Source organism: Thunnus maccoyii, chromosome 24 (genome assembly GCF_910596095.1).
Source record: "Thunnus maccoyii chromosome 24, fThuMac1.1, whole genome shotgun sequence".
Taxonomy (NCBI): Eukaryota; Metazoa; Chordata; class Actinopteri; order Scombriformes; family Scombridae; genus Thunnus; species Thunnus maccoyii.
Window position 1 is genome coordinate 3,949,757 of NC_056556.1, and position 15,685 is coordinate 3,965,441.

At 39.7% G+C, this 15,685-nt stretch overlaps 1 protein-coding gene across 7 annotated transcripts in view; it reads right to left on the reverse strand.

Annotated features, from left to right (window-relative positions):
- LOC121892109 (kynureninase-like) overlaps window positions 1-15,685 on the reverse strand; it is an 80,427-nt gene that overhangs the window by 43,597 nt on the left and 21,145 nt on the right. For 4 of the 7 annotated variants that reach the window (XM_042404933.1, XM_042404932.1, XM_042404934.1 and 1 more), the window contains one exon: window positions 6,450-6,596. The exons of 1 other annotated variant lie outside the window; for it this stretch is intronic. In XM_042404933.1, coding sequence (XP_042260867.1) covers window positions 6,450-6,594 — 145 coding nt within the window. In that variant the 5' untranslated portion in view covers window positions 6,595-6,596. Of the gene's footprint in view, window positions 1-6,449; window positions 6,597-13,206; window positions 13,294-15,685 lie in introns of those variants that run through there. 2 more of the 7 variants (XM_042404935.1, XR_006094298.1) reach the window with 2 other exon arrangements.

Below are 15,685 nucleotides of genomic sequence, written 5' to 3' on the forward strand. Positions count from 1 at the left end.
ATTACTAAACTAAATTATTAAAATTAGCTGCTCAAATTCTGTGGGAAACACTTGTTACTCTTCCATGCATCTGCTTCAATGTACATTTTCAATTTACACATAAAAAACCTGAGTAGGAACACCAAAAAGTAAACTATTGTATGCTTGATGAAAGGTGCATAAGGTGCATCAATACAGAGATCATGTGATTAATTTAAATAATTAATATTGCTGTACCTGCTTCACCTTCTACTGCAGACAAAGCTTAAACAAGCCTGCTTTTGATAAGCAAAATGATTCAGATGAGCATTTTTTGATCACATCTTTAATTACGGTAAGGTCTGACGAAGTTTAAGCAACTAAAACCGACATTGATTTGAACGAGATGTCGTCTCTAGCTTCAAAGTCACCATGACAACGACTAGAGATTTACGGCACTAACAATGTTAAACCACTTTGTTTCTGACAGAGAACCGTCAGTCATCACATGACTATAATAAGTCACACAGGATGTTTTAGACTGTAGAAGAAGTGATGCTGCCACTTTCTGTTACACACCTCTGATGTCTGAAAAGCCCAAAAGATAAAGAATAAAAACAGCAGGGGTGTCAGACAATCTGCTGGTCTAAGACCCTTTACTCCATCTGCTCAGCATCTGAGAAACAAGCCAGTGGGTATCCATTAAAAATGATTCAAATAATTAAAAAATTGACCTAAAATGTGACATCCAGGGAACCTGAAAATCTTCCTGAAAACAGTTTTAAACATTTTATCCGACATTTATGTTTTTATGTTAAACTTGCACCTCCTCCTGCACACTTCAGCTTCCTCAGAAACATTAATACTCAATGGCAGAACAGGAAGTAGAGTGTGACAGAGAAGTAGGTGAGTATGTCTCATATTGGTGAGGGTTAAATAAGAGAAGAAGAAGAGAGAAGACCCCTGATCGGTTTTAATCGGCAATGCTTCTTTATGTTCCACACTATATAAGAAAATATAAGATTCCACAAGTACAGTGTCCTCTGAGCACTTTAGTTGTGTAATTTCTCCAACAGGAAGTCTTGTTCAAGGACACATCATCACTGATGGACACCAGGAATGCATTTAAATTGCCCTCCAGTTCAACGCCGGCAGCTGAAATCCAATTTTCTCTCCTCGCTCCCCGAAGGCCGTGTTAGTGGCACCGAGCTACAATACAGAGGTGTGTGACACATTTTCATCTTCATTCAAAGAAGCCCCGATGTGACTCCGGTTTAATTTACTTAGCGACATCCTCCCGGCTCGGGCCTCCATTGTTTCTCCTGATGTGTCAGGGCGACATCCTCGGCGGAAGACGCTGTCACCGTCAAAGCTCGGCAGCCTCGACGGGGTCGGGACCCCGCGAACGCCGCACCTCATTGTCTTGTCCTCACCTTTGTGTCTTTATCGAGTGTCTCGCGTCGGCGGGTTGTTTCAGACGTGACCCGATCGGGCTCGTCAGGGGAAACGCCGCTCGACAAACGCGGTTCCCACAGGAAGCGGAGAGGGGGGGAGGAAAAAAGATGCAGGGGAAGCATATCAAACGAGGAGAGGTGAGCGCCCGTGACACTTCCAGCCACAGATTGAACTGCAGCTGGTGAGTTTTAAAAACACGGAGATCCTCTCACATACTTTCATGTTGGGTTTAATTTGTCTGTGCAGGATTAATCCGGCTGCTTCTCAGGGTTCAGGAAGATGTTGCTCATCTTGATCTGCACAATATTTTTTCGCTCAGACCAGAAAAAGAAGGTCAACTCATGACCCTCCTGTCACAGGTTTATGCAGGCGAGCTGTACTGTCCATTCAGCTCAAAGATTGCTTTCCCTTTTTAACATCTTTAAGCTGCTGTCAGGAGGCAGATACGCTGAAAACTTCATTAGTATTTAGACATAAGAGACAAAAATCCAAGAAAAGACTTAATATTGGACTGAGATTTATGAGTTTAGACTGTCTCGGACATAAACTAAGAGAGATTTTCATATTTACTTGTTCAGTTTTGAGAGACCTGTTGGAAATATACAGCAGTGACGACATCAACAGACGTTTATGTTTGGCCGAGGGAACTTTTTGGTGCTTTTACACTCTTTGTAACTGTTGAATTTCTCCAGACAGCTGCTGGAGTGATCGCAGCTAAGCGGTTTGACATGATTGCTGGGTCAGCCTGGTTTTTTTAGTTTGAAAAAAGGTCTTAATGTACCCAGAATCATTGCAAACTAGACAGAAACTAGACCGCTTTGTGCAACAGGAGTCTATTGATTCATTTAATCTAAGTCATAGTCAAAGTCTGTCTTTGCAGTCTCACAGTGAGGTGACATTCGTATATGCAATATGGCCAAATTTGAGAGGTTGAAAGGTCATTAACTACGTCTCTTCCTGCTACATTTCACCTGCGATATGTTATTTTGCATTTATAGAACAGTTGACAATGTGGGCAGGATCGAGATAAAGAGGATCCTTATTAAAAACCAACGACCAGATGTCATTATCCATGTAACGTATCCAGATACAAACTGCGTATTAATACCAGGTGTAAATGGAGTATTAAGACGTCAGAATACTTCAAACAAAGTACTTCTTGGTCATCTAACATTATCCGAAACCCCCGTCCCTCCAAATCTTTCCAGTGTTGGAATAAGGGCGGGCTGCTTCTGACTTTCCAAAACCAACAATCTCACAATCTCACCCACTTCACGTCACTTTTGTGTGTACAAATGACTCGACTTCAAGTATAGTGTAAACCTTTAGATGTGATTAAACGAACTAGTCCACTTCAAGCCCAGATGACCTTTGATTGTCTAAACGTTCTTTCATTGAAGGTGAAAATTGATGGGAAACACTAAATACTTGCAGTTTTTGGCAGTGAAATTGAAGAGATGAAGCTCAAACTTAAAGATGTGAAGTACTTCATAACAAATATGAAGTGCAGATAGGTAGATATCGAATATCTACCACAAACATCAAATCACATCGGGACCTCAGAGCCGCTTTTCTACTGTCACGAGTCTGTTTCTCTGTTCTGTAACTAAAGATTATCTTCAAACATGGTGGATGTGAATCATCGTAGCTGCTCCCCCTGTTTTGCCTCTAGGGATTAATAAATATGAACACTAAAAAGACCAGATCTCTACAAGTCGACAGCCGTTATGAATTTTGAAATCAGACAAATGTTTCTGTAAAAAAAAAAAAAAAAAACAGGGTTTGATTCAAGATTTAAGAGTCAAACTTCTTTTGATTGCTGCTCAGTTGAGCGTGTGGTCTTCCCTTGACTTTAATTAAGTTTATCCATCTCTATCTATCTAAAAGTCGGTGGTGAGATGATGATAGAGCATTTGTTAAAAAAAACTGCATTCTTCTGCATCCAAAACTTAACAAGTGCAGCAGAAACTAGGCCAAAAGACACTTCAGCTTTCCACTGAAGTAAATTTTGTCCTGAGCATCCTTGTTTTCAGGATCCGTACTGGGGCCTCGCTCGTCACACCCATCAACTCTGATATGCCGACAATCCCCTCATTAATTTGAACGGTGCAGCCGGGTTTGAAACACGAGAACCCTTCAGCCATTTCCCTAAAGGTCTGCGAGCCGGCCGACCCGGGCGCAGCCGAGCGCTCGCCTCAACGCCGGAGCCGGGGTTGGTGTTAGAGGTCCTTTGACTATGAGCTGAGCAGCCATGATGGCTAACCAACACACCAGAGGCCCTTTTGTTTCTCTTTTTTCCTCACCCCAACACTTTACAAAAACAGCTAAGCCTGTCACAGTCCGACATCAAGGTTCACTGGTCTGTCAACATTTACCAGCAGATAAAGACAGAGAGGGGAAAATTCTCAGCCCTGGAGAGCAGATCGCTCCGTCCGCAGAGTGTGTGTTTGAGAGAGAAAGTGTGTGTGAAAAGATACAGAGCGAGTACTTATGTGTCTTTTCTCAGTGACAGCAGCCAAACAGAAAACACTCATGCGGGGAGGAAGACGGCGCAAGTACATTAGAGCCCCCCCGCCGCCTCCCAGGCCTGCCCGTCGATGAAAAAGTGACGATGGAAAAGCTCTGACAAATAGGACCGGATTCTGCCTCCCCTGGGCTCCAACTGAGCTGCATCTCGTTCTGCGGCCCGTGGGCCTTTTGCTATGTCTAGAGGAGACAAGGGCTATCACAAGCTTCGCCGGCTTAGATGTGTTTGAGACGAAAAGCCGGGGCAAAGAATCGGGATTCGGTTCCGCGGCGCTCATCGAGGACGCTCCGACTAATAAACAACGAGGGGATTTGACAGCACAAAACAAGTCGCTGCCCTTTGAAACAGTCGGGGTGTGAGGACGCAGCATTGAGGGGGATTCATTTATTCCCTACTAATGATCCACCTACAGGAGTATATATATATAAATATATATTCTTTTTAGCTTTCACTGTTTGCTGAGAAATTTGTTTACTAATTGGGCCACAGATGACAAAGAAGTCTGCAAAGTTTCTCTGAAGTTTGTCAAGCAAAATACAAATATCTGGTTCAAACGGCGCTGCCCTGCTGTGAAGGTACAAAGAATCATTCAAGGGGAACTGGTCATAATTAGACCACAGTGAATGAAGGTATATGTTCAAATGTGATACTCTCTAAATGTCCAGAATAAAAATATGTCAAGTTCAAATATAAAGATTGAACACTGAGTCCTCTGTATGTATTGAATCCACCTGAAAACACTAGAATCAATCCCTGAAAGGATGTACAGTATGCTTATAGTTATACACCATATGGCCAAAAGTATGTGGACACCAATTTCTACATACTGGAGCTTTTTACCCCCCTTGTTCAGGCTAGGCTGCTTAGTTTCAGACAAAGGAAATCTTAAGGCTACAACATACAGTGTGCTTCCCTACAGTTTGTGAGAGGCCTTTTCCAGTTTCTACATCACAATGCCCTTCCACACATAAAGAAAATGTTTTTGGAAGGCCTGACTGAAATTCCTGCAGCCAGGTAGGAAGGCAGGGAAAGAAAGTCTTCCCAGTAGAGAGGAGGATCTTATCAGTTCAAAAATCACATACAGGTGTTAATGTTCAGGTGTCTACATACTTTTGGCCATAAAGCGTATGTTAAGTGTTCTCTCTGTATATGCAGGACAATGTATTCTAATAGCTGCAGTATATAGTGTCGATAAACCTTGCAACCTAAATTGTCTTATCTTGTCCCGACTTACAGTCCACAACCCAAAGATATTTAGTTTATCATCATATAAGACTAAAGAAACCAAAAAATATCCACATGTAAGAAGCTGCAATCACATAATTTTGGACTAATTGTTGCAGTTCTAAACATATATAGTCTACAGTAAATCTGTAGTGTAATCCTAATAAAAGCAGTACTATAAGTGTAGCATCTATTGTCTATATGACTACAATATGATGCTTTGTACTTGGAATATGTTAATAATGCATATATAGTAATAATACATATATATTCTTCAACTTCCTGTCATCCATTATTAGTTGCATTTTAAAACTGCGCGTGTTGTATTTTTAAATAAAAGATGGTAAAAGAGCATTTCAAGAAGACAAAACGCTGTGAATTGAACTAAAGAAAGAGTCTGACTGATATGAAGAAGACCAGATTATAAGTTTAAATAATGAAGTGACAGTTTTTGCATTTTACAACAGTGACGACTCTTTGTAGCTAAAGTCTTTTGTTATGATTCACTATCAAACTGGGAGCAGCGATATTACACTGGTCACTTTGAAACATGATTACTACTTTGTTAAAAAAACATCTTTGTACTCTAATGCAGGTGTGTAAACTCTACTTTAGGATGTGATGTCCCTTCAACCTGGTGTGTCCACATGTTTGACACTGAGAGGAAATCCTGCTGGTTAGTTGTCCTCGGCCGTTAGTGAATCACTATGTGGTTCAGAGAAAGGATGGATGGATGAATCATTGTCATTCTGACACATAAGTACAATAAAAGAAGCTTTAGTGGCCTTTAGTTGAGCTAAAACTCACCATTTCCACTGATGGTAGAAGGAGAGAATGTTAAAAATAGGGGAAAGTGGTCAAAAACCAACAGTGCTGATGGGTAATTAAGCCTTAAACTGGAGAAAAAACAAACACTAACTTTAGCTTGATGATTTTGGCTTAAGTGTTAATTAACATGATAATTATACAGTGTGTTGATATTCAAAGTAACAGCATGTAAACTGCAGCATCTGTCAGTTATGAATCTGTTGCTAAAATGTTAAATAATTTTAGGAAACAATAATCTTCTTGATCATTTATAGTCAACGTGTCTAAAATATGCAGCCTGCTATTATAAATGATGGTGTTTTATCAGTTTAAGGACAAGGATTGTTTCCTAAATGTCATCTGATGTCACAGTGAAACTCTTCAGACACTTATAATACTCGGAGGAGGCATTTGAGGTGCAGGTCACATGATCTAAGTAGTCTCCCCCATCATCTTCTGGTTTCCACATATGTGTCACCTGTCGGTGCGATTACAGTCGTCCGCGGGCCAGACGACGCGGCCTGACTGCAGAAGACAAAAAGGCATCCGTCATCGCCGGTTTGCTGCGGTGTCACGGTCGCTTCGATGTCACGGAGCTGACGTGACTGAGGCCTGGTTCTCATCCCTGCAGCCAGAGAGAGACGGAGAAGAAATCAGAGCTGCTTAATTATTTACTTTAATATCCAGGTTGATCCCACTGATACTGAAACAACATGCCAGGGTTGTGTTCACTTTATCGGCTGACATATAATTCACTACGCTGAGTGACGGCTGGTTTCATTCTACATACACCAGACACGTGACGTCTTTCAGATGATGCATCCATGATCAAGTCTGAGGACATTAAAGTTAAACAAGTCACGCAACTTGTTTACAACACAGTGTTTTATTCCTGTCTTTGACCTGTTTCCAGTTGTGCCTGATTTCTTTATTTACAACCTTACAGTCGTGTAACAAGAGAAGGTTTAAATGACAATAATCACAAAATATTACAACCATCTCTGTAAAATTCTAAATAACATTTGTTTCTCTTATAATCTCACTTCTCACATCAGTTTATCCAAATCTCTTTGCATCTGAACACATATTTCAATTGACAGGATACAACTCAAGTAAATTTGACCTTTTGTATAAAAGGAGTTAAGTTGGTCAATGCTGCAAATTTGCTTAAATTTGATTGCTGACCTATAAGAAGTGCAGAATCTTAAATATTTCTTCTTCATTTTGCATCTCACAACTGTTTTTAAATGTTTCTGAATCCTCAAACTTTCTGATTATTTCCAGGTTTACATGAAAATATTAGAGATTTTCAATGTGGTCTCAGACTTGTACTTGACCTCTGTACTACTTTCAAAATGGTCTTGTTTTAAATTACAACTACACAAATACTACACTGAAATACTAGTTTGTCACTCAAAACTTCAAAAATCCAAAAAGTCTCTCTTTAAAATAGCAGATCTTCTGAGTCTGCAGAAAAAGACAAAGAGCATCATCGTAAAATATGATGCTAGCATTATCTTATATTTTTATGTGTCATAAACTGGCCCAGAGTCAGTGACAACAAAGGGAATCACACATGTCAACTTAAGCTGAAATAAAACAATGTCAGTCAGCTACATCAGTAATTAATTAACTAATTAATCAAAATGCTAACTGAACTGGCTCGTGGAAGCTGGGAGGAAGAGAGAGATGTTAGACATGAAGCAGCTTAGAAAAATAGAAGCCAGGTTTACTCAGGTGAAAGCAGTTTCCTGACGTCTGTTGGCTCCTGAGCTGAGAAACCGAACCAACCACACAAGCAGCAGGCAGAGAGGAAGTGACATCACACACGAAAATTTACTCGCTCATCCGAACGAGCATCACCTGTGTAGCCACAGACTGATCTTTCTCACTACTAAAAACACTAAAGAACCATCATTTAATTAATGATAATAGTTTATTTACTGTCAGACAGCTGTCACTACGTCTCTTTAAGCAGACGTCACTGAGCATGCTCAGGGACTCCATGTTTACATTATTTTCGGTTATTTGACATACAGAGAGGAATAAACTGACTTATAATATAACAGTATGAACAGCAGACGTATCCTTTAATCCACTGTACTGTAGATACACTTGATGTTCATGAAGATCAATAAACACCTAAAGATCTTCATGATTAAAGAGAAATGTCTGAGTTTTACAGGCGGAGGTAAAGACAGGTTAATATGCTTTATGCTATGCAATGATCATCTAATTTAGTGACTTTAGGTTCCAGTGGAGTGTTTTAATGTCCATTAATTTCCCCCCAAATAAAGGTTTTAGTCCGACAGCATTACATACAGAATAAAAGCAGTCGGTCTTCAAACATACACCAGATATATCTGCCATATGAATGCCATTTTAGTCATACTGTCAGCAGTATAATTTAGTGCAGGAGGCTGAGTGTATCCTCCCCAGCCGCTGTCTGAGCTGAACTCTGCTGGAATGTGATGGAGGAACCAGGTTGGGTTTCATGAGCAGGTGTCTGTTGTTTTTCCTCCCTCGTGTTTCTCACACTGTTTCACCACCTGTTCTCATCTCCACTCCTTCCCAGGTTTTTTTTATTTTTTTTTTATCCCCCCCTCTTCACCCTACGAAGAGCTTTTCAGACCTCACAAAACAGGTTGTGCATACATTTAATATAAAATACAAAATGTCACTACTGTATATCTGAACAGGCTGTATATAGTGTACATAACCTACCTATGATATTTGAATCATTTCATATTTATCTCATCACTTCTTTGCACTATTTGTATCCTGTTTACAGTTCACACGAATGGTTTCACCTGTATAACGCCATTGTTTGTGTATATTTCTAAAGGTTGTTGTGTTTTTATTCTGTGTAAGTACATTAAGAGCCACTAAACTGGAGTCCTTGTTTTGTTTGGCCAATGAAGATGATTCTTATCAGCTTCCAATATCACTGCATCAGGTAAAGAAAACGTTTTTACATATGAAAAAAGGTGAAGATCAGCAATTTCTTCCTTAAAAATGTCAAATTATCTTCTATCTTGCATCAATTATGTGTAACACCCAAAGACATGTAATGACATGTCTTTGGGTGTTGAACCACAATGCTGGTCACCACAAGGATCAAAAGAAAATCATATTTTTGTAGAGGAAGAAGTGATAGATTTATCGACTTCCATATGGAATGATGCCGATATCAGTATCTAGATTTATGACTCAAAGCAAATTGTGATTAAAAACAACCAAAAATGCGCTGTTGTGTCTGATGTCATGCATGACAGCTTGTTGCACTGAACATTAATTTGATTATTTTGCCATATCTTCATATATATAATCCATATTTTTGTCTTTGAACTAAGCCCAGTATGGCGACTATCTTGCAGGCTCCATGGTTGATGAAGACATTGGTCTTAATATGATGAGATGCAGGAATGATTAAAAGTATGAAGATAAAGTTTGTGGCAAAAAGGCTCAAAGGGTTTCAAAGTCACCTGCAAGTTCAATTCCATAAAACCCCCAAATTAAACTTTAATAACAAACAAATGAGGTGGTGATTAAAGAAGATCTGATCATCTGATGATGTTATCTAACTAAAATACGACACTAGAGTTGCAACAATTATTCTATTAGTCAATAAACAGGAAAATTAATAAAGCAGCTATTCTGATAATTGATCATTTAGATCCTTTTGTAAGCAGAACGGTCGTCAGATTTGAGAATTTGCTGCTTTTTCTTGTCTGACGTTACAGAAAATTGAATATATTTGTGCCATTTGATGATGTCCAGGAAACTGTTATGGACGTTTTTCACTATTTTGATGTTTTATAGATTAATTGATTATGAAATAATCGCCCTATACAACACTAATTCTCTACAAACATTAGCTGGTACATCAACATGGGGAAAATGTTACTGATTTCAGTTTTATTATCAGTTTTTTTAAGGTTATGACAGAAGATGAGAGGTGGGAGCAGGGTGGAAGTGGGAGGTGGAAAGAAGAAGAAGAAGAAGAAGAAGAAGAGGAGAAAAGAAAAAAAAGCATTTGTGATTGTCGGCGTGTCCGCCAGTGTTCCCCCTCTTTGCTCCGACACACTTTTCCATGTTGCAGGCGCGGCGCTACACTTGTCAATGTATTTGTTCAAGCAACTCAGCCGTCGGTCCCTGCGAGGGCTGTGCACCGCTGCCTCCTCTCTCTCTCTCCACACATCTCTGTCTTTTTTTTTTTTTTTTTTTTTTTTAAAAAGCTGGTGGCTCTTGCTTGAATGCTCTCTGTGTCCATGCCCAGTGCCCTAATCCAGGGCCTGCTCTTCCTCTAAGCAGGGAGTTAACTTAATCCCTCTCATTTAGGCAGCTGCACTGCCGGGGAACTATGGGAAAAAAAAAAAAAAAAAAAAAAAAAAAGTTATAACTCTGTGACAGACACTTTCAGCTGTTGTGACGGCACCTCCCTGATTCAGCTGCCTTAACATGCAACTCTCACTCTCGGCCCGGTATTTTAATGCGGCTGTGAATAATGCATGGAGGGCGGCGAGCATGGAAAGCATACAGGGGGAGGTATGCATGGCCGGGATGATAGCTGTGTGACTCCAGACAGAGTAAAGCAGAAAAAAAACACTGACTGGCATCTACGTGCAGAACGAGCCCGACCGCCACCAACGATAAATATGTTGTGAATGTAAATGGTCAAAACAGACATCAGTGTGTGACGGAGAGTTTATAGAGTTCAGACGTCCGTCGTGTCATGATTGATTGATGAATGATTGTTTTAAAAGCAGAGGGACTGAATACTTTAACTCACTAGAATATACTGAGAAGAGCTGCAGCTAATAATCAATTAATCATCCAATATCTGACAGTTAGTTGTTTGATAAATGAATGATTGAGTCTAAAAAAGTCTTGAAATTGTGTTATTGTAAAAAACGTATAAATTTACAATGATATAAATATAGAAAAGCAGCAAATCCTCACATTTACAAAGAACGTACACTTTTTCCCTAATAAATTATCGAAATGATCAATTGATTATCTAAATTGTTGTGGATTAATTATTAATTTAGTCAACTGACTACAATTTTGATTGGTAATTGAACTAATTGAAAGAATAGTTTTAACTTCTGTTTTCTTTGTTTATGTGCTTTGTGTTCAACTGCTCATTTGGGGACAAATAAGTCAATGAAGTGATTGATCGACTTATCTTTTAATAGGTTAACAAGAATATCAGAAAGTGATACTTTTGACTGAAATGTTCTACTATTTATTTGTAGATTCTGATGTTTAATGACCCAGAAAAAGGTGCAAAAGTTGTATTTTTGTGTAGTTTTTATGATGGTCGGAGCACCAGATTAAAGATAAATCCCCCATTTATCATTAACAAGCAGTATAAATGGTTTATAACACACTATAATATAATTGCTAGTAGATATAAGTGTTTATTAACGTATTTGGCAGCAATCATAAGTGTTTGCTGCTGTACAAACAGATGATTGAAAATATAGTAAAACATAGTTGTAATAATATTAAATACATCTTCATGACAAGTACCGTCCATTAATAAACACTTAAAACGTCCTTATATCAGTTTATATTTACATTATAGTGTGTTTATATACTGTTTATAGACGTAAATAGCGGGTTAATAGTGACACAACATTTCCTGTGTGACCACTGGTGGTGTTTTGATGACAGTCTTGTTTGTATCTTACGCTCGAGGACACGAGCACGCAGCAAGAAATGTGCCAACTGCGGAGGGCGGTAACACAAATGTGCAAGTTGATACAAGTCACTGTTGTGCTGATTGATAGTTGGTAGAGGCAACATGCCAATTATACTTACAAGAGGCAGGAAGGAAGTACTGTAGCCTGCCAGCTAATTCAGCACAATTCATGCATTTAATACTCCAAGTGGTTTATTGAGAAGATAAAATGGTGTTTAGGCCGTGATGTAAAAGGATAAACTTGACCGCTTTGGGACACCATACATATGATGTAACTTAATTTAGCCAAATTATCAAAACAGTTCTAGATTCAGGCAGCAACGTTTGCTTTTCCTAGGAGGGTTAGCTTGTTTTATTCCTGTGTGTAGCACTTATAGGAGGTCAAGCTCCCTCCAGGGCTTCATTTTAAATGTGCTTGTTTATGAGACGAATGGAGACGAGGGTCAATATATACAAACCATCCTGATCATTCAGCACGGCAGCCAACCATAGAGGAAGAGAATAATATTTATCTATGGTGTTTCATCACTAAACATCTGTAAACTCAACTATTTCCAACCAAGTTCTGACTTAGTTTATTACATGTTTTATGTGCTTTAATCATCGCAAGAAAGAGCAAACTTCTCCTTCCTGTGAAACAGCTTCACACCTCTGCACTTCACTTCTGCAAAAATTCTCATTAAAAGCAGCCAGCGGAGGTCAGAAAACACAATTTGCAATTTCTGCAAACATCTGAGCTACTTATCCGTGAAATTTCAAACCTCACAAAACATTTCAGAGGGCGTTAACACCGGTCAGAACAACTAGCTGCCTTCCCTTTATCCCTCGCCCACATCTGGCACTTCCAGCCTGCTGAACATTTGTAATAGGCCTCGATTAGAGCGCAGGACAGATACGGTAATAAGCCCTGGAACCCTGTCAAGAGAGAGGTCAAATCAGAAGACGCATAAATAGGAAATTGCTCCCTGCGAGCCTTCTCACTGTCACCCCTTTGCTTGTTACCTTGAGCGCTAAAAAGGTATTTATCTGACTCCCTCCCCGCTGTTTAAACAGGCGTCAGCGCTGCTCCGAGGGGCTTAATTGCGATTCGGTCTCAGGAGTTCACTTGGTGAAGTGCAGGTGCGGCGTCCAAGAAAAATAATTGAACAAACAATTATAATGTGCGTTCCCACACTGCCAGTTAGAGACTCAACATCTACAGGCCTTTTGTGCTGTTTAGCTTCCCTCCAGTCCAAAATATATCACTGTAGGAGTGTTGAAACGCTGCATAGATCTGTGGTAGGATTGTGTGTATTCTGGCAGCGAGTATCTTGACAGTACTGTCCCTCCGCCCTGGGAAAGAATCCGTACCGTCCCTGCAAACATATGAGACATTCACAGACTCTCCTGGTGTCTTTCCGTCCATAAAAACAAAAGGCAGAGTTCCTGTCTGCGGCACCTCGCTCACCGTCTCCGACAGGAAACAAACGCCACCCTCAGGACATCAACACGTCTCAGTGCCTCAGCGCCTCGTCGGTGGAAAAGATCTCGAACCCTAAACACTCAGAAGAGACCCGGCCGTTCGTCACTCCTCGGAGTGCTTTGTTTTTTCGGCTCGTCCCATTGTTCCTCGGATCTGGAAATGTTTTTGTTAGATGACAAAAACGTACGTCTTCAGTGTCACTGGATTATTTTTATAGGACAGCCTCTGCAGGGAAGAGCTGCTGGAAAATGTTGAGCTTAAAGAAAAACAGCAGAAGTAGATCATTCTGTTATAAATACAGGTTCTCTGGACATAAGGTCATCATGGAAAACACAAATATTGACAAAGAATATTAGTCTTAAGGCCTATATTTTGATATATACTGTATATGAGACATAGTATGTACATTAACCATAGAAAATAGCCATTTCACTTTTGGTCTGGGGCTGATTTTCATGTTTTAATTAAAGTAAATTTTAGCGTTACAGCATGCAGTGATATTTTAAACAAGAGTGTCCAACTTCCACCTTTTTGGCAACAGACAGACAGAAGCTCGGACGTGTCGATTCGGAGAGTAATTCTGATAAAATTGCTGCTCTTACTAACCCTAACCCATAACCCTAACCCATAACCCATAACCCCTAATCCTAATCCTAACACTAACCCTAATCCTGACCCTATATTTTGATATATACTGTTTATGAGACATAATATGTGCATTAACCATAGAAAATAGCCATTTCACTTTTGGTCTGGGGCTGGTTTTCATGTTTTAATTAAAGTAAATTTTAGTGCTACAGCATTCAGTGATATTTAAGACAAGAGTGTCCAACTTCTACCTTTTTGGCAACAGACAGACGGCAGCTTGGATGTGTCGATTCGGGGAATAATTCTGATAAAAATGCTGCTCTTACTAACCCTAACCCATAACCCTAAGCTTAACCCTATATTTTGATATATACTGTATATCAGACATAGTGTGTGCATTAACCATAGGAAATAGCCATTTCACTTTTGGTCTGGGGCTGGTTTTAATTAAAGTAAATTTTAACGTTACAGCATGCAAGGATATTGTTGACAAGAGTGTCAGACAGACAGCTGGGATGTGCTGATTTGGGGAGTAATTCTGATAAAATTGTTGCTTTTATGGAGAGTTGACACCACTGTTGTCAACACTGGGAAATAAGACAGCGACGCGTCCCAACAAGTTGAATCAAGTTACAGTTTATGAGCTCACATAGAGAACAACTGGAGCAGATATTCAGACGCGTATTAAATGCCACCAGTTATTGCTCTTGTGGCCGATCATGTGTCAATAAAGTGTTGTGTTGCTGAACATCACGATTCACTATAAATAACTCGCATTTAAAAGTTTGTGTGAAGCTTATACGAGGCTTCATCAGTCTGAGTTAGTCATATCAAGTGGATATCTGACACATTTACAGTCTTTACAGCATCAAATTCCCTCTTTGTGTCTCTGCGGTGGAAGTATAGTAACAAAAAGAGGGACTTTGGCACTAAAAAGACTGTAACGTTGAAAGATATCTACTTGATTTGACTCATTTGGACGCTGAAGCTTCATATTGGCTTCAGATAAACTATGAAATGCTTTTTGCACTCTGGATTCTGTGGCTTTTGGCCCCCGTCGCGATATTATTCTACTTTTATATTGTTGTTTGTATGTTTTTATAGGAGAATATACTGTAGTTTCATGTTTTTATCTGTGGTATTATTGAGGGTATTTATTTTGTTGGTTAATTACGATGGGAGCACTACAACTTCCATGATTTTATTGATTAATAACCTACTTTTTAGCCATGTAGTGTAACTGGAGCCCTTTACAAATCTTGATTTAACACAACCAGGTAACAAAAGACTTCCTCATGCATCAAGTCTAAAATAAATCTATCAACTACTTTACTTTTCTCTTTCTCTCTTTTACAAACTTTGTTTGTGGGCAAGAAAAAGTTAAATCTCACTTTTCAAACATTTCTGAACATATCCGCTCTCTGGAGGCCTCAACTTATGAAACAGCAAACATTTCAGGCGATGCATATTCTTTAGTTTTTTTTGCCACATTTGAGGAAGGAACACCAGGTTATGCGTTCACACTGTTTTGGAAACAGAACCCCTTTCAAAAATGAATCTGATCAATCTGATTTCTACTCCGTGCCGCACCTCCCCGAGGAATTCTTCTTCCATGCAGGAGGACTTCAGTTATGGCTGTTGTTGTTTGGCTTTTTTCAGCTCTCCGTCTTCTTCTCCTCCTCTCTTTTTTCCCCTTTCGCCGTTCTTCCAGAGATGCGTAGTTGTTGGCAGTGCTTATGTAATAACAGATGGAAGCTAGAAATTAACACGTCTTGCCTCTCTCGTTATTCTCCTCTCTCCATTTATTTTTAATGCTGTGAGCACGAGTGTCTCTCTCATTCTCTGTCTCTCGCAGTGTGTGTGTGTGTGTGTGTGTGTGTGTTTTTTCGTGTGTGTGTGTGCGTGACCCCGGCAGGCCAGCAGCACCTGTCAGGAGTGTATCCACCGTGGTTGCGTG